Source organism: Conger conger, chromosome 15 (genome assembly GCF_963514075.1).
Source record: "Conger conger chromosome 15, fConCon1.1, whole genome shotgun sequence".
Lineage (NCBI taxonomy): Eukaryota > Metazoa > Chordata > Actinopteri > Anguilliformes > Congridae > Conger > Conger conger.
In genome coordinates this window covers 13393687-13412895 of record NC_083774.1, presented here as the reverse complement: position 1 = coordinate 13412895, position 19209 = coordinate 13393687, and the positions used below count along the sequence as shown (strand labels likewise).

The window sequence follows — 19209 nt, the reverse complement described above, 5'->3', positions numbered from 1 at the left end:
ATGACATTATATTCCCTTCTCTCCTGTATGAATACAACCATCCGCACGCAGTCATTGGCAACTCTTTTAAAAGTATGTCCGAGTGGCCTGTTTATTGGAGTAAGGGAACCTTTAGAATTTCAGTTATTTAAGTTACGAGCAAAAGCGCAGCAGTAGCTAAAATGGCTGCCAGTCTTTTCTCATGTGCATCATTGATGTGTCTGTCGGTACATTTATTAATTGTGCCATTCACAGACTTCCCAAATGTGAAATGGGCACAGCATCAATACCACTCTACATCCACAGCATACCGCGTACCGTGATCACCTGTGGCTTATAGCACATGTACTGTATATACAGTGGAGAAGTCATGGTGCAGGCATGAGGTAAATTCAGGTTCTGAAGACATGCTGGGAACTGTGGTTTTCTTGATGTTGCCATTACACACCAATCATGATTTTCAAATAAAGTATGTAAAAAAAAAAATGACACAATGTGTGCAGCAGTTTATTTTGTACATTTTACATTTATCAGTGCCAAAGCCAGATGTTTATTATACTGTATATTCTGTCATTACTGAAAATTAATGTCTATATATACATGTAATAAAAAAGTGCATGTATATAACAGGCTATACATGTTGAAACTGATGTAGATAAGAATGTATAGTTTGTTGTGGGAATTACTGAATGCATCATGGACTGTCTTGTATTGACTTTGTTGTAGTCTGCATTATGCTTTGTGATGTTGTGTAGATTACAAAATATATTGGTACATTGTGATCCTCTAGAATGCATTTGCATTATTGTGTGCTTGCTTTTTTATTCTTTAAAGTTATTTGATTTTCTTCATATAATTTGTATGTTTTTAATGCAATTTGTCTTTCCACAGTATGTTTTTAAAAGAGTTTTTGCATTCGTTTTTGATATTTTCCCTTCAGTGACACTAATTAGCGATGAGCACTTTGTTACCAGTGGGGGAGTGTGTGTGTTGGGTCAACAGGACACACACACACAGGTCAGCCGTTTGTACCTGACGGATATGGGGTAGCGTTCGGAGGCTCCGGTCGAGTATAAGAACGATGCTTTAAGATTGTAATGAGATCTGGAGCAGGAACACTAAATATAATGTAAAGCGTACCGTAAACAGCAATATTCAGGGTCAGAAACAGAAGCAAACAAGAGAGGGCAGGTTTGTGCACTCGTGTTGATGCAGAAACAGAAATGCATTACGCAGGATTGGATTTATTAACCCTCTTTGGGACAGGTGTCCTTCAAGTAACTGTCCAAGGACAACCCCAAACCCCCAACTCCCAACCCCCGTCAGTTTAACCGCTGCGCGTCTGAGTCGCGTTGGCTAACCCTGCGCCGGGTTCTGTGAATGAAGCCCTTCGGTGTGTGTTACTCTGGCTGTGACCTACGCAGCGGGAGAGAGCAGAGTGTGTGTGTGTGTGTGTGTGTGGGGGGGGGGGGGGGGGTCCTTCCAGCTCCTGCAGCTGATTGGGTGCCGGGCTCTGCAGGAGTAAGTGCCGCGAATACTAATTACCGCTACTCTCCACCAAGCACAGCGCCTGCCTCGCTAACTAGGACCGCCCTGATCCCGGGGGTTTAGTCCGAGCCAATATTGAGATTACTCTCCCCCTCATCCCCTCCCCCCGCTGTCCGTCCTCTGTGCCCTCAGTGAGCGCGGGGGGGTGGGGGGGTGGTGCGCGGGGCGGGATTTAGTGACGTAGACTCGTCTTCACACAGCTGGTCACACCATAATGTCTGCGTTTGCCCCTCTGTCCATTCCGGCCTGTTTGAATTTTCACCGTGTCCCTGTTTGTCCTTTTGCGTCAGTTCACAAAACAATGAAATATTAAATATACAGGTTCAGTTGCAGCTGGCCCATAATGTTGCTGGCTGTAATAAATTAGCCAGTCAATAAAAAATAAGATATATTCATAATACTTATGCAAATTGAACACTGGCAAGAAGGTGCTTTGAGGGGCACTGTATTTAGGGCAGAGATCAGTGATAAAGGAAGGATGTGGAAATTAGTTCACTGCCTGAGAGGACAGGAGAAAAGATGACCAGTAATAATAAGGGTTTGTAGAGATGTGCTGTATAAACTTCGCCTGAGCTTAAGAACGTGGGATATAAGGAATAACTGAAATGCGAAAGAGTGAGGAAAAACCAAAGCCAAATATGTTAAATGACAGTTCTGAGTACGCAATGTCTCATGCATTTGTCGTCTCATTCCTTTTTGATGTTTTAGTTGTTGTAATGCAGTATTGAACATTGCCTCAAGGTAAGGTTTGGTAACGTGGAGTGGAGGGCAGTGATTGGGTATATTTGTATGAGATACTGATTGCAGATGGGGTCTTACAGCCTGGGCATTTGTAGCCAGAAACAGGTTGTGTTGCAGCTGTGTTGTGTTATCACTTGCAAACAGGCTCCGTTGGGTGGAACAGTTTGCATTATAGCAAGGATACAAATCTTGTGATATTCCCGGTCTTTCCCAATTTCATGGAAAGCAGTCAGGGAGCATTTGTAGCTGTATTTTTCTAATGTAGTGGTAACGCAGTATCTCCCTGGACAAAGTGATTTTACAGTAACAAAGAAATGTAATTAATGTAAATGAATGATCCTCAACCATAAGGTGCCTGTGTCACACAGAGGATGGTGTGAAAGCACTCAGCAGAATGTTGAGTCTCTGTGGTCTTATTTAACTGAAAGGTTGTGGAAAACAAAAGAGAAGAGGGTTGTTTTTTTATCATTTTGGGATAGCTTTAAAAGGCAGGACAGGTTTCTGTAGTAGAGATGGTCGGGGGGGGGGGGGGGGGGGGTCTTGAGGACATTCAGACAGCTGGTAAAAATGTCCAACAGTCAATTAATTATGATTGTGAAAGAGTTTTTGAGGTTTGCAAAAATGTTAAAACGTTGTCATTCATGTTGGAGCTGGACTTTATAATGAGGACATTACTAAAACACTCTGCAATTGCATATGAGATATATCGATAGACATATAAGATTAGAGAAAATCTTTTTTTTTAAGTCCTATGGAAAAACTATAAAAACAGAGTGATGCTTTCCTTATGATGATTGTTTATTTATTTATTTATTTATTTATATTTGTCTTTTGTATTTTAAATGTTAGCTGCCTTTTAATATTTACATTTTATTTTGGTTAACTTGTATTTCTTTCTGGCAAACTTTATTCTGGCTTTTGTTGTATTTTCCTATTGATAAGTATTTGTTCGTTTGTTCTTATTTTAACAGTTTTATTTGGTTCTATTTGTTTTTTGTTTCAGTTATTATCGTTTAGTGTATGTTGACCCTGGTGGGCTGGAGGCTGCTTCTCATCTGAGAATTGTTCTTATTTTCATGTATACCAGTGAAATACTTTGAGGTAAATGAAAAGGGCATGTTGTAATGTCTGCCTCACTCTCATGTCATGAGTTTCATGTTGCGTTGACTTCTCGTCTGCCATGTCTCTCCCACATCTAACTCATTTTCTTCGTCCTTTTATTTTTATTCACAGATTTCTGGCTTGGAAATCAAACCAGCTTTTATCGTCTTCATTTCATTTTAATGCATAGTCTTACATAACTAACATTTGTTTTTCTGCTGTGCCTTACAATGTAGGTAGGAACATTGTAACTTATGAAACACTAACAATAGAACAGGATATATCCGAGGTATATAGCTCAGGAATAAATAGGGATATACCTCAGCCAAAGCAGCCATGTATTTTGAGAAAATTAATTATAATAAACATGATGAGGAAACCGAGAAAGGCAACGCATGTTTTGCATGAACAACATCTTGTAGAAAACTAACCAATTGTCATGTACAATTTCAAATATAATACTTTTCAAACCAAAATCAAGTGAAATGTTTAACAAGGGCCTGTTTCTAGCCTTCATTCTACTTCTGGCCTTAGTTACTTAATTAGCCTTGCCACTCATGCCATCTGACATTTAGCTACATGTATTTAAGCATGTGCATGATGACTAAAGTCTTTTCCAGTGTCCATATATAAAAAAGGTTTGACTGTGGTCTTATCTACAAGTTAACCACTGTTGAGGTACAGTATACAAGCTCATTTCACCTGGGTAATTGGTCAAAACAAAAGCCTGCATACACACCTGCCCACCACTGTGTTTAACACTGTGTTCCTTGTCATAACTATTTGTTTTCATAAATTAATAATGACAAACTCACAAATTGTCTTTGTAATTCTTGTCATGTCTTTGTAATCTTCCTTTTTTATTTTGATAGTCATCCCTTTGAAGGGATGTCTTGTCTGAGTATCCTGCTGACTAAAACTAAAATGTGCAGCTAGGTCTTAAATTGCTCACCATAGTGAAAATATCACTTACTGTATAAGAGTTAAAATAATTGGTATAATAGTTTAAAAAAGATAATACTCTACACAGATGTCAGATACATCAGCCCTTCAGGTTGTGTGTTCTTTCCTGGGATCAGGGAGCCATCTCTTCCCCTTGTACCCGCCTTTTGAAAGGTAGCTGTGTGTCCTGTCGTAAATTACACCGAAATGTGTTTTTCACCACTGCTAAAAATATTAAGTCTTTCTTCAGACCGTTGTGTGCATGATAAACATGTATCATTTTAACCACAGATGCATTTTAAGTCAGCAGCTCTTAAATTAAGTTTGCCATTTGAAGCCATTAATAAAAACACTTTACTCCAACTGTAAGAGCCGCACAGACGTATTCTTAAAGTGAGGTAAGTATTAAGTGATCACTGGAATAGCCATTTCCTTTGTTATGTGAGGCGCTTGATTTATTATATTGTCTGTAATTTATTGAATATATTTGATTGCATTCCATTAACAAAGGCAAAATACATAAAAAATGAGAACCAATCCAAAGCTAAATAAAAAAGTATTTGTAAATGTAGCATACATGGTAAAGGCTGTAGAGTTGCTGATTCTGGAATGTGTAAACTGTTTGTTATTGATTAGATTAGCTGCGTCCCTCATGCACTGGCAAGGGGCGGGTGAACTGCATCTCTCCAGTCGGCCGTCGAGCAGTTACGGCGTCTGTGTTTCAGAGCCAAAGATCGACGCCACTGAGCACTTGGTCCTCCCCACCGACCCCCCGATCAGCTCAATCACGCTGCAGTGCAACCTGACCACCACTCCCAGCAAGCACCGCGAGAGCTTCTGGATGAAAAACGGGGAGGAGATTCCTGGGTCACGTGGCAGCCTCAATAACACTGAGTATAGGTACGACTCAAATGAAGGACGTGTTGGGTCATGAAGTAACGCTTGGTTCAGCCCTTGTTCCAGTCCCACCACTATAGCCCCAGAGCTAGGTTATGCTTTATTCTCCCACCACAGATACTTATTTAAAACACATTTTTAAATACAAATGTACTGACAGTACATATTTTTGTAGCATTTTGATATGAATAGCCTATCAGTTGTAGTGTCCACTTCAAAGCACATTATCTCCCTTATTCATTAGCATCGTGATTATGATCAAGTGGGCAGCACATGAATCACTCACTAACTAACACTTATTACCCGCAAATTATTTCTACTTAATATGATTTCCATTTTATAGCTGTATTTAAGTATTTATATATTGTAAGTAGCCATGATTAATATATGAATATATGTGCACAGGTTAGAATTAAGCAATAACTCTTGACAGGCAGTGATTTTATCCCGGCTAAGGGGTACTGTTTGGCCGGACACACAGTGGAGGCTATTGTAAGAGCAGAAACAGTACTGCAGGCTATTGTAAGAGCAGAGGGAGTACTGCAGGCTATTGTAAGAGCAGAAACAGTACTGCAGAATATTGTAAGAGCAGAAACAGTACTGAAGGCTATTGTAAGAGCAGAAACAGTACTGCAGGCTATTGTAAGAGCAGAGGGAGTACTGCAGGACATTGTAAGAGCAGAAACAGTACTGCAGAATATTGTACAGGCAGAGGGAGTACTGCAGGCTATTGTAAGAGCAGAAACAGTACTGCAGGCTATTGTAAGAGCAGAGGGAGTACTGCAGGCTATTGTAAGAGCAGAGGGAGTACTGCAGGCTATTGTAAGAGCAGAAGGAGTACTGTAGGCTATAGTAAGAGCAGAGGGAGTACTGCAGGCTATAGTAAGAGCAGAAACAGTACTGCAGGCTATAGTAAGAGCAGAGGGAGTACTGCAGGATATTGTAAGAGCAGAGGGAGTACTGCAGGCTATTGTTAGAGCAGAGGGAGTACTGCAGGCTATTGTAAGAGCAGAGGGAGTACTGCAGGCTATTGTAAGAGCAGAGGGAGTACTGCAGGCTATTGTTAGAGCAGAGGGAGTACTGCAGGCTATTGTAAGAGCAGAGGGAGTACTGCAGGCTATTGTAAGAGCAGAGGGAGTACTGCAGGCTATTGTAAGAGCAGAAACAGTACTGCAGAATATTGTAAGAGCAGAAACAGTACTGCAGGCTATTGTAAGAGCAGAAACAGTACTGCAGGCTATTGTAAGAGCAGAGGGAGTACTACAGGACATTGTAAGAGCAGAAACAGTACTGCAGAATATTGTACAGGCAGAGGGAGTACTGCAGGCTATTGTAAGAGCAGAAACAGTACTGCAGGCTATTGTAAGAGCAGAGGGAGTACTGCAGGCTATTGTAAGAGCAGAGGGAGTACTACAGGACATTGTAAGAGCAGAAACAGTACTGCAGAATATTGTACAGGCAGAGGGAGTACTGCAGGCTATTGTAAGAGCAGAAGGAGTACTGTAGGCTATAGTAAGAGCAGAGGGAGTACTGCAGGCTATAGTAAGAGCAGAAACAGTACTGCAGGCTATAGTAAGAGCTGAGGGAGTACTGCAGGATATTGTAAGAGCAGAGGGAGTACTGCAGGCTATTGTTAGAGCAGAGGGAGTACTGCAGGCTATTGTAAGAGCAGAAACAGTACTGCAGAATATTGTAAGAGCAGAAACAGTACTGCAGGCTATTGTAAGAGCAGAAACAGTACTGCAGGCTATTGTAAGAGCAGAGGGAGTACTGCAGGACATTGTAAGAGCAGAAACAGTACTGCAGAATATTGTACAGGCAGAGGGAGTACTGCAGGCTATTGTAAGAGCAGAAACAGTACTGCAGGCTATTGTAAGAGCAGAGGGAGTACTGCAGGCTATTGTAAGAGCAGAGGGAGTACTGCAGGCTATTGTAAGAGCAGAAGGAGTACTGTAGGCTATAGTAAGAGCAGAGGGAGTACTGCAGGCTATAGTAAGAGCAGAAACAGTACTGCAGGCTATAGTAAGAGCTGAGGGAGTACTGCAGGATATTGTAAGAGCAGAGGGAGTACTGCAGGCTATTGTTAGAGCAGAGGGAGTACTGCAGGCTATTGTAAGAGCAGAGGGAGTACTGCAGGCTATTGTAAGAGCAGAGGGAGTACTGCAGGCTATTGTAAGAGCAGAGGGAGTACTGCAGGCTATTGTTAGAGCAGAGGGAGTACTGCAGGCTATTGTAAGAGCAGAGGGAGTACTGCAGGCTATTGTAAAAGCAGAGGGAGTACTGCAGGCTATTGTAAGAGCAGAAACAGTACTGCAGAATATTGTAAGAGCAGAAACAGTACTGCAGGCTATTGTAAGAGCAGAAACAGTACTGCAGGCTATTGTAAGAGCAGAGGGAGTACTGCAGGACATTGTAAGAGCAGAAACAGTACTGCAGAATATTGTACAGGCAGAGGGAGTACTGCAGGCTATTGTAAGAGCAGAAACAGTACTGCAGGCTATTGTAAGAGCAGAGGGAGTACTGCAGGCTATTGTAAGAGCAGAGGGAGTACTGCAGGCTATTGTAAGAGCAGAAGGAGTACTGTAGGCTATAGTAAGAGCAGAGGGAGTACTGCAGGCTATAGTAAGAGCAGAAACAGTACTGCAGGCTATAGTAAGAGCTGAGGGAGTACTGCAGGATATTGTAAGAGCAGAGGGAGTACTGCAGGCTATTGTTAGAGCAGAGGGAGTACTGCAGGCTATTGTAAGAGCAGAGGGAGTACTGCAGGCTATTGTAAGAGCAGAGGGAGTACTGCAGGCTATTGTTAGAGCAGAGGGAGTACTGCAGGCTATTGTAAGAGCAGAGGGAGTACTGCAGGCTATTGTAAGAGCAGAGGGAGTACTGCAGGCTATTGTAAGAGCAGAGGGAGTACTGCAGGCTATTGTAAGAGCAGAGGGAGTACAGCAGGCTATAGTAAGAGCAGAGGGAGTACTGCAGGCTATTGTAAGAGCAGAGGGAGTACAGCAGGCTATAGTAAGAGCAGAGGGAGTACTGCAGGCTATAGTAAGAGCAGAGGGAGTACTGCAGGCTATAGTAAGAGCTGAGGGAGTACTGCAGGCTATTGTAAGAGCAGAGGGAGTACTGCAGGCTATTGTAAGAGCAGAAACAGTACTGCAGGCTATTGTAAGAGCAGAGGGAGTACTGCAGGCTATTGTAAGAGCAGAGGGAGTACAGCAGGCTATAGTAAGAGCAGAGGGAGTACTGCAGGCTATAGTAAGAGCAGAGGGAGTACTGCAGGCTATAGTAAGAGCTGAGGGAGTACTGCAGGCTATTGTAAGAGCAGAGGGAGTACTGCAGGCTATTGTAAGAGCAGAAACAGTACTGCAGGCTGTAGTAAGAGCAGAGAGAGTACAGCAGGCCATTGTAAGAGCAGAAGGAGTATTGTAGGCTATTGTAAGAGCAGATGGAGTACTGCAGGCTATAGTAAGAGCAGAGGGAGTACTGCAGGCTATAGTAAGAGCAGAGGGAGTAATGTAGGCTATAGTAAGAGCAGAGGGAGTACTGCAGGCTATTGTAAGAGCAGAGGAAGTCCTGCAGGCTATTGTAAGAGCAGAGGGAGTACTGCAGGTTATTGTAAGAGCAGAGGGAGTACTGCAGGCTATTGTAAGAGCAGAGGGAGTACAGCAGGCTATAGTAAGAGCAGAGGGAGTACTGCAGGCTATAGTAAGAGCAGAGGGAGTACTGCAGGCTATTGTAAGAGCAGAGGGAGTACAGCAGGCTATAGTAAGAGCAGAGGGAGTACTGCAGGCTATAGTAAGAGCAGAGGGAGTACTGCAGGCTATAGTAAGAGCAGAGGGAGTACTGCAGGCTATAGTAAGAGCAGAGGGAGTAATGTAGGCTATAGTAAGAGCAGAGGGAGTACTGCAGGCTATTGTAAGAGCAGAAACAGTACTGCAGGCTATTGTAAGAGCAGAAACAGTACTGCAGGCTATAGTAAGAGCTGAGGGAGTACTGCAGGCTATAGTGAGAGCAGAAACATTACTGCAGGTTATTAGTGTCCACCCAAAGGAGGGCCACGCTGCCATCTGATGAGATTGTAAAGCACTTTTGTCACACTCAGGATCAATAATCCCCTGCTTTGTCTCAAGCTGCCTGGACCGATCAGCACTGCGTTCCCCATCAGCAGAGTCTGCGGTTTCCAAACTCAGACAGGACACCTCACCCAATCTAATCAATGTGCCCCCGCTCATTCTGCCTTCATTTTCACAGAATCAAGAAGCCAAGGGCAGATGACTCTGGGGAATACATGTGTGTGTACACCTTTGAAACTACACCTCCCGCTAACGCCACCATAGAGGTGAAAGGTAGGCCACGCATCCCTTCATTGATCTCACCGAATCCTTTGATGTATGGATCACATTCATTTATTTATTTACTTTGTGCGAAAGTTTGGAGTTTAAATACAAATGGAATCTCATATTTCTCTTTAGATTGTCCAGTATTATCAGAATCTGACAGAAGTCTATAATTTCACTGTATATGCATGATATTTTATGCAATTTTACACATATTGTACATGATAAAATATATTCTGGAATTACACATTATCATTTCCATATTTGCTTGTTTTGAATTTAACGTCTGACCATATATTACTGTCTTATAAGGGTTTTGGTTTTGAATGAACTTACACATGCTGTATAAACACTGAGTCATGCTGCTCACAAAACAGATTGTTCCAGAAGCCCGCAGGATGTCACAGGCTCCATTTTAAACAGGCGGAAGTAGACAGACGCGTACGAGACTGCTATCCACTGAAGTGATCCTGACAGGGTGACTAGGCAGTGGCTGTCAGCCAGAGACAGCAGGACCTCAAGGGGTTACAGAGTCCGGGGTGGATCTCATTTGCTTGTTTTAGCGAAGCTTTGCCTGTAACATTAGCGTATTTTTCCTGGTATATTTTAAATAAGAAATATCTGCCATGAAACAATTATGATTTGGGCTGATTTTATTTATTTTTTCACACTGCATAATCCACCCACCCTAATTGACACGAGCACGTTTAGGATACTGTAGCATCAGTAAATTAATTTAACATTTGTGCTAGCTTGTTTACGTAAAATTGCATCTCGTCAGGAAAATAAGCGATGCGTTTAAAAGGTGAAGCAGCGAGGAGAAGGGTGCTCCGCTCGGAGCGAACGCTGATGCCTTCATCTGAATCCGTACGGCCGGCGCCGGCCCACAGGCCAATTCGGGCCACGTTGTTCTGACGCTGACTGAGCCTGCCTCAGCCATTATTTCAAGGCTATTTGAAGGATTGCCTTATTGCATAACGGGCGGGAACCTCTCTCCCAGAGCTCCCGGCCTGTGAAAGAACGGTGCAGCTCCAATCAGACGGCCCTTACAACGGGCGCTTTGTTCCCGCATGAGGCCTCCGAGCATGAATTCACAATGGCCGCAGTTACTCACCGACATGCTGCCTACAGTTTCTCATGCTTTTTTCGCCTTTTTTTTTTTTTTTTAAACAGCCTTTGGTGCGTTCGGTTACCGCACAAGATCCTTGTCACTTGTAATTTGAGCTACGCGTTGACATTTTAATGATTTTACCCCCCTAAATAACACATCTACTTACTGACTTGACGGAGCTTGAATTTTTAGCTAAATGCGTATATTTTGCTCAATTGAAGGAAAACAAATATTTGCCAAAGTCATTATGATTCCTTGCTTTGGCTTAGTTATTATTTCTTATTATTTCTTCAGACCATGCCTCTCTGCATGTTGCTCATGGTGGCCTACTTAAGCAGCTGCGATAATAAAGAAGGTCCCCCGCTTTCGCAGATAATAAAGACGGTCCCCGCTTTAGTGGTATTGTTAAAGTATGGCGTGTCTCACGTGCTCAGGGCGAGACCCAGACCTGGGTGCGGCGTGGTTTAGCGGCCGCGTCCCGTGATGCGCTGTCCTTGGCGTTCCCATTTCCCCTGAGCTCGGCTCAGCGGCGACAGATGGCGGCTTGTTTGATGGTTCGGGATTAAGCTTCTGAATCCGGTCCCAGCCTTTTCTAATGGCAGGAATTTATTGTCTGCAATGATAATCTGTTCTGAGGGTGAGGGCTTTGTAGCTGTCCTTCATTTTGTGCATCGGAGTGCCCATATTCAATTTTTTTTTTTATGTTTATAAATTATATTTTTGTCTCAACCCGGTTTTTAAAAGAAATAGATTTTTTTGTTATGTGGACTTGTGTTGAAGAAACAGACACAGTGACATTGTCAGGGTTTCGGGGTGTCAGTCATGCATGCCTTGATTTCCCCTTGGGTTTTAAACTGGAAATATCTGGTTTACTTTTTGCAAAATCACAATGCCAGCCTCCTGCTGTAGACAGGTAAATAGCTTTTGTATGTATCTTTGTAAGTAGTGCTTACATGACCAGTTGTTCACCACTAGACCACTCTGTGCACTACTGTCATTACATTTTAGTTTACTTTGTTTTATTTTTTATTATTTTTCATATTATATTATTCATATTAATACCAAATCCCGAAAAGGGACAGAACAATGAAGAAGATGAAGTGTGTGTTTGGGATTCATTAGCCTGCATCATTTTTGATCAGGGCAGTTTTGATAAAGCCTATTAACTTAACAATAACCTGGTGCAATTTTGAAGTCCATTAATAAAAATGAGTTTGGATATTATATATTTTATATTTTGCCCTTAATGTAAGTAGGTAGAGCCATAAAACCTCTGTGAAGTGATTCTCTGAGAAGTGGCTGACTTAATTAGCATCAACACTTTAAAAGCCAAGCATATTCAATGTTATTTTACGGTTTGCCCTGTCCTTTATGGTCCATGTGGTTAAGTATCCAGCGAAGAGAAACTGTGGAGCCTACGAGTGCTGCCAGGCATCCACTGAGACAATGCTACCTATGCATTTCTCTCACTTATCAGGGAAAACCGTGATGAACAACTGGGGTGGATTCAGGTTTTGTACCAGTGACCTCAAAGGAACAGCTTGTTTGCTGTCAGTCAGGAGTGAAGCATGCCTGAAGTGATGCTAAGCTAAAGTGGCCCCCTCCCCCTTTAAGACAGCATGCGTGCGTGTGCGCTATAATTAGCGATGGATGATGTCATCACACGCCAAAGCCACTCCCCCTCCCTTCACACAGCAGAAAAGGCTAGTTCCTGGCTTGTCCGTGATCCCGCTTAATTGCATGGAAGAATTACGGTAATTTGGTGGATTATAGAGAGACTGCAGTGGTTATCTGTTTGCTGCAGTTTTCATAAAAGCGCACTCCAGTGGCCGTAGAGTTTCTAAGATGGGTTTTAAAAAGGCTGCTCCGTTTCATCAGAATCAGGCAATTAAACTCACTGCCACAGAACTCAAAGTAATTGAAGGGGTGTCATGAACTCCACACAGCCCCTGTTTTACATTTCAAAGTACGACACATTTCAGATACATTAGTGATAGGCTGTATCAAACACAAATACGCCTACCATAGCTCTATGAATTATTGTTAATTATATCAGATATTGGGGACAACAAAACATTCTGCTTTTCTCTAAAATGAAATGAAGAAATTAGGAAAAGTTGAAAAGTGGAATAGCCACCATCTTAAACGCCCTCTGTCTGCAGTTTTAGTACTGAAATAAGATATAATATTTACATAAGTCACTGTTTTGGGAAGTGTAGTGTAAGTATTGAAGACCAAAGACAAACCAGTGTGCACTGTATACCACTACACAAGTTTGAAACCGTGTTTATCCAATAATACACACAATTTATATGATTGTACTGGAGAAATGTGTTGACTTATCAACTAGTCAGTGTACATTTCAACCAGTGTGGTTACTTCTAGAGCTTCTAGGTTGGAGTGGAAAATCTATAGGATGGTAGGTCTCCAGCTCAAAAGTCCGTATTTTTAAAGCTTGGTTTCAGTCTGGCTACAGTGGTAATGCTTTGTCCCGGTTGGTGACATTGGCTCAAGAGGTAAGAACAGTCATCTGGCAGTTGGTTGCCGGTTCGATCCCGCCCTGGGTGTGTTGAATCCCTAACCCCTAAATGCTCCTGATGAGCTGGTTGGTGCCTTGCATGGCAGCCATGCGCCGTTGGTGTGTGAGTGTGGGTGTGTGAATGGGTGAATGAAAAGCCTCAATTGTACAGCGCTTTGTATAAATGCCAGCAATTTACAAATCTACCATTTATCCTTTTCTTTAGCCGCCCCTGACATCACCGGTCACAAACGCAGTGAGAATAAAAACGAAGGCCAGAATGCCATGCTGTACTGTAAGTCCGTGGGCTATCCTCACCCCATCTGGACCTGGCATAAACTGGAAAATGGCATGGCTAAGGTATGTGCCCCTCCTCTGCTTCTGGAGTGCACTACTGTAGGTTTTGTTCTTGGTAAAACCTGGGGGAAAAAATCAGCTTTTGCGTGCATGTAGTTCAATTGTTAATGAAAGAAGTGTGACATGAATTCTCAGGTAATAAAATAAGGAAATAAGTCAATATCATGCTGCCTAGTAATGATGAGTTTTTCAGTTTTCTGCACAGTGGGTTCATTAATTGAGGTTAAAAACCGCCGTATCGCATTCGGCCTTGATGTAATCCTACACACTCGTCTCATTATCTGACCCGTCTCTTTCCATCTCGCTCTCTCGCTCTCTCGCTCTCTTTCTTTCTCTCCACCAAGGAAATAGACAACTCATCCGGGCGCTTCGTGATCACCAACAAGGACAACTACACAGAGCTGAACATTCTGAACTTGGACATCAACTTGGACCCCGGCAACTACCAGTGCAACGCCACCAACATCATCGGCGCCTCGTCCACCAAGTCCATCCTGCGGGTGCGCAGCATCCTGGCCCCGCTCTGGCCGCTCCTGGGCGTGCTGGCCGAGATCATCACCCTGGTGGTCATCATCGTGGTGTACGAGAAGCGCAAGAGCCCGGACGATGTGCCTGAAGGTAAGGCCACTCCTGTCACTTCCCTGCTTGGTCCTCGTCTCCACAGACAGGCCTCCGCAGCCTTTTAGTCCATCAGCGTGGAAAGGATGCAGGTTTTTAGGCCTTTATTGTCAGCTTGTGAGAGCATTACGTTACAATTTACATACATCTAGCGGACGCTCTTATCCAGAGCGACGTACAACAAAGTGCAGGTCGAACACAGTGTGAAGAGGACCCTGGAGGACAGTATGGTCCTAGCGTGACCAGACAGATACAATTGGATATCCAAACTGACGTTCAACCAGGGCTTTGAGTTTTGGCGAGAGGGAAACCTGCTTTTAAGATCTGATAAGTGAGCGTATTCGTAGATTGTTTCATTGTAAAACATCTCAGGTGTCTGATTCTGGTAAACCTTTGTCAATAATTCACCGTCTGGGAAGCTTTACCATAGAGGCCTACACTGTTGCAATGACGGTGTCCCTGATAAATATTGATGAGAAATGTGATTCCCGGCAGGGTCAGAGGTGGCGTGCTGTTAATTATTGATCCCTCTCAAGGGACACATTTACAAGACAATCAATCTGTTCTGTGGTTAGTTCCTTACAAACGAAGGATCACAATGCAGGAGGAATGACCATCAGAAATGCGATGATACTTAATCTTCAATTTTTCAAATATCTCAAATATATATCTGAACTTTTTACATATCTGCACACATTTAGAAGTTTTTGTATTCATTCATTCTATAAACATGTATTACTAGTTCGGAGTTGGCTGTTTTAGCTATACATGTCCTATATATAGTAAATAATTTAGAGATAGGAAGGCCAGATTACTCTGTAATGAATGTATTTCACAAGCTGGACTGGCTACCATTACCATCTCAGCATCTAAAAATATACGGTATCATTATTGTCTAGTCCTGTCTAGTCTAATCTAACCGTGCGATTTCTACTCTAGCACATAACAACAGTTCACGATTCCATCCCTAAAACACACATCACATGAGCAAATATGACCTTTAGTGACAGATTACTAAGTGGATGTTTATCAGGAATGCAACTGACCTTTTAAATGCTGCAAGCGTCTCACGGATAATAAAAATAGTATCTGCAAGAATGCATTTAAAACATGACCTGCACATTGTGGCCATAACCAAGGACCAGTGAACACAGGGAATAAGAACCCGCTGTTAGTTGGTTGCATTCCAGTTCACTGACCATCACACATTTTAGAGTATTATAAGCTCAGGTGAGGGATAACAATATTGCAGTGGGGAGTCCTTTACTAAATGGAGCGGACTTGTCCTCTCTGTGCCACTGAGAGAGCTATGGGGAAAAAACCATGGAGTGCCTGACCTTTCTTTAATCCAGAAGCTACAGCAGAAATCAGCAGAAATGAGTCGACTACTGATGGCTACATTTCCAAAAATATAACAACCCCACCCACCATCAGGGGTCATTCGCATAGTAAGGGATGAGGTGGAGGACAAGTTTCCAAAAAGAGAAGGCAAATCTCTCTTTTTTTGTGCAGGAATTATGTTTACGAAAAAGTTACGGTGCAGCTGTTGATTCTTCATAACCTCCATTTGTTTCTTCCTTGTTACGATAATGAGAAACTAATTACAGTGCGCTTCTCTTCCGTCAGGTAAGTCAAAGATAAGGAAGCAGAACTGGCCTCGCTATGTTCATGAATCTGCTGTAAAGCTTGTTGAATAAATGCATGCATTACAGTATGCGAACATTTCCAAACCTTTTTATTAGAATGGACGAAAGGTGCGAGAGGCAAGACTGTGCCCAGAAAGCGGACACAAAAAGAGTCAGTTCATGTGGTTATTAAAAATCTCCTGTTCAGAATTACAGTAATCTAGAGACATTATTTTGTACCGCAATATGACGATAGTTATATCAGAGAACGCTGCCTGCACTGCATAATACAATTTAGTCTTGGGCCAGACAACGCCCGCTTATACATTAGCTTCATTAAAGTGTGTGACTTTATGTGTGTGACATGCTGACAAAACAGACTAATTGAGCTAGCAAGATTTAGCAGTGCTGTGCTCCTGTGTGTTGCACTGACAAACACTGCATTATTAATATCTGCAGCGTGGAGGTTTTCTACAGTGCTCTATGATAGGCCATTATGGCTACCTCCTTTAGATGATTTATCATGGTGCAGTAACCAAAGCTTAACAGTGCAGGTACTGAAATAGAGTTTAGTTACTTCAAAATAGCACTGGGATTAAATAGATGCAGATAATATGTAAAATTAACAAGAGAATGTTGTATAGGAAAGAACATTCTGGAACATTCAGCGGATAAATAACTGATGTGTTCCATAGTTACTGTGTTCCATAGTTACTTAGTGTTTGTCTTCTCGAACACTGCTTTCTGCCCTTACCTGGGTTAAAGCAAAAGGAGGGGCATTTTGCTTTACCCCAGGATGCTGAAATGAGTAGTCAAATGGTTAGCATGTGTTGTTTAGCAGTTGTTACTTAAATAAATTACCCCACTGTTGTAATGTTCCCACAAACACGGGTGCTTTTGCACATTAAAATAATGTTTTGTGCAAATACACACAGAGCAGTATGCAGATTATCCTGATCTCTTTTTATTGGTTTTCTTTGAGTAGCCATGCTTTACCTTAAATATAAAAGGCCTACAAACTTTATGCTGAGCTTGGGGTACCTGAGCCAATTCATGGAGGTGGAGGTTTTTTGGACTCAATGGGTTACTATGACTTCTTTTTCCCCTTTCCAAATCGCATCATAACCTAAAACGGGTGGTAAGTCTGAGAATCTGCATGCCTCCAGAGTTTGTTTTTCTATCTGCTTCTATCAGTCACTACTGTCCATCCCGACTACAATATACACTCTCTTTTTTGTAATTATTTCATTCATTTTGCTTCTACGCATTTTATGATATCTGTTAAACTACATACTTTCTCCACTCACATTCATGGCTGGTTTTTTGGACATAAGCCTCCCATTTTGAAGTCTCAATTTGCCTTTCATTTGATTATTTTATGATTTTCAGATCGGTATTCATTTGGACTTTTTACGTGTTTCGTTCCTGTTAGAAATGGTGCTGGAGAGTGTAAGGGCTCTGTGACGGAAAGTGGCAACATCAATTTGACTGTTGCTGTTCAGGCTGCATGGAGACATGTTGACTTCTGAACTGAGTTTTGAGTAAAAGAGGTTGGCTTGAAATTCAAGCTAAAAGTTGGTGTGATTTTTGGACACTAAGATTAGAATTATCAGGGGTACTTTTTTTGGCCATCATGCTGGAAACACACTGTCATTTCACCTTGGTTAGGTTACCTGATTGAAAAAATAGCAGTGTGAGGTATGGCCGATATTGTCTACAGCGTGTCCTGTTCAAAGAACTGTACATCTTTGGCGACTATCATTTCAAAAGAAACAAAGGGTTAAAGTTGTGAACAGCCTCTGACTTAAATTATAGGTTGTCATTAAGCTGCACGGGGAAATAAAAGCAGCATGCCAACTCACTGACTAACTACATACTTTATCACTGGCTGTGTGCACATGGCTGAAACACAACCCAATCTGCTTCTAATGGGAATTCCTCTCTGGCATACACTTGTGGGGGAGGAAGATTTGATCATTCACGACTGCCCTTACGGCCTAGCGGTTGTTACAGAGATGAGAATGCATGGCATTGTGCAATATTGGATGTGTAGAGACATACAGTAACATTTGCACCAGTGGTTCAATACATTCAAATGCATGGATTGTGGTCAACTGTAAAGCTTTTTTAATCTCACGTCGTCCCTGATTTTTTCATTTTCCCGCATTGAGTTTTCCATTTAGAACATTTAAACATGGTTAACATAGGCTGCATTTCTTTCTAAATTCTTGTTTCAACGTACCGGTTTGAGTGCTTTTGAGAGTTTCCCTCGCTGAGGTTCATAGCCGAACAGTGCTAGAAGCTCGGAGTAACCAAAGGTTCGGTACTTGGTTGCTCCCGTTTGTTGTTTTCTGAACCCGTCACATGCATTTGCTGTGCATCTATTATTTTCCTCACCTCTTTCCTTGTGCTTTTCTGTTTTTGCGTGGCCTGTAGTTTCAGCGCTCTGGCAGTTGCTTTTTAAACTCTGGTGTGATATGATGAAGAAGCCAGTTTTGGGGGGGAGGTGTCCCCTCCACGCCCGAGCCGCTGTCATAAGGCCACACTGTCTAGCGCTCTAACTTCCATACCAGCCTCATGTAATCCCTGTGGACTCCTACCGCCATCAGACCCTCGGCTGCACGGCAGTACTAACATACTAATCCCAGGATCCAGAATGAGGCCTGCAGCATGCAGCACAGCCTGGCTCCTCACTCAGGGGGGGGGGGGGTCTCCCTTCTGGGCCACTTACCTCCGGGCAAGCCTGCTCTGACACTGCATGTCCCCCTTTCAGTCAACCGCTGACGTTACCCAGCGCGGTACAGCAACCAGAGCCTGCGGAGAAACTATACTCCTATCCAAAGTTCAAATCTGTCTGACAAAGACTAGATTTTCTTATGTATATAACTCAGATATATTACAGTTGCCTGAGTGTTATTAAAAATGTAATGTAAAACACAACTGCTTTTTGTATTGAGGCAATCAAGGAAGGAGAATGCCTGAGCTGTGATCATTTCTGCATTTATCCAAAGCTCACTGGAAGGCTACGTCCATATGATGCTAATTATCAATGCATCCACTTAGGGGATTTAGTATAGCCCATTTTTGACATCAGCAGTGTTCCACTTCGCACTGCCGATTTATCATTCTTTTATCATTATCTTTACTGACTGACCCACTGTTTTAGCTATAAAATAAATGACCCACCCGAAAATGGAAACAGCAGAAGGCATCTTTAGTCTGTTAAACCAAGGAATTAAGTAGTTATGTTTATCTTTTTTGCTTCAAATAAAGTACCTGAAAACAGCCTGCGCAATCTATGTCGCGTTCATGTTTGTTTCAAGTTGTCTAACTGTGCTTTCTGTTCTGTCATGTCTTCCTTCTGCTCTCCCTGCTGAAGATGACGAACCAGCTGGACCAATGTGAGTATACAGTATTATATAATTGTATATAAAACCC

At 42.5% G+C, this 19209-nt stretch overlaps 1 protein-coding gene across 2 annotated transcripts in view; it reads left to right on the top strand.

Annotated features, from left to right (window-relative positions):
* LOC133111550 (neuroplastin-like) overlaps positions 1-19209 on the top strand; it is a 37586-nt gene that overhangs the window by 15407 nt on the left and 2970 nt on the right. For both annotated transcript variants that reach the window (XM_061222006.1, XM_061222007.1), the window contains 5 exons: positions 5037-5211; positions 9457-9551; positions 13398-13531; positions 13873-14146; positions 19151-19172. In XM_061222006.1, coding sequence (XP_061077990.1) covers positions 5037-5211; positions 9457-9551; positions 13398-13531; positions 13873-14146; positions 19151-19172 — 700 coding nt within the window. The remainder of the gene's footprint in view (positions 1-5036; positions 5212-9456; positions 9552-13397; positions 13532-13872; positions 14147-19150; positions 19173-19209) is intronic.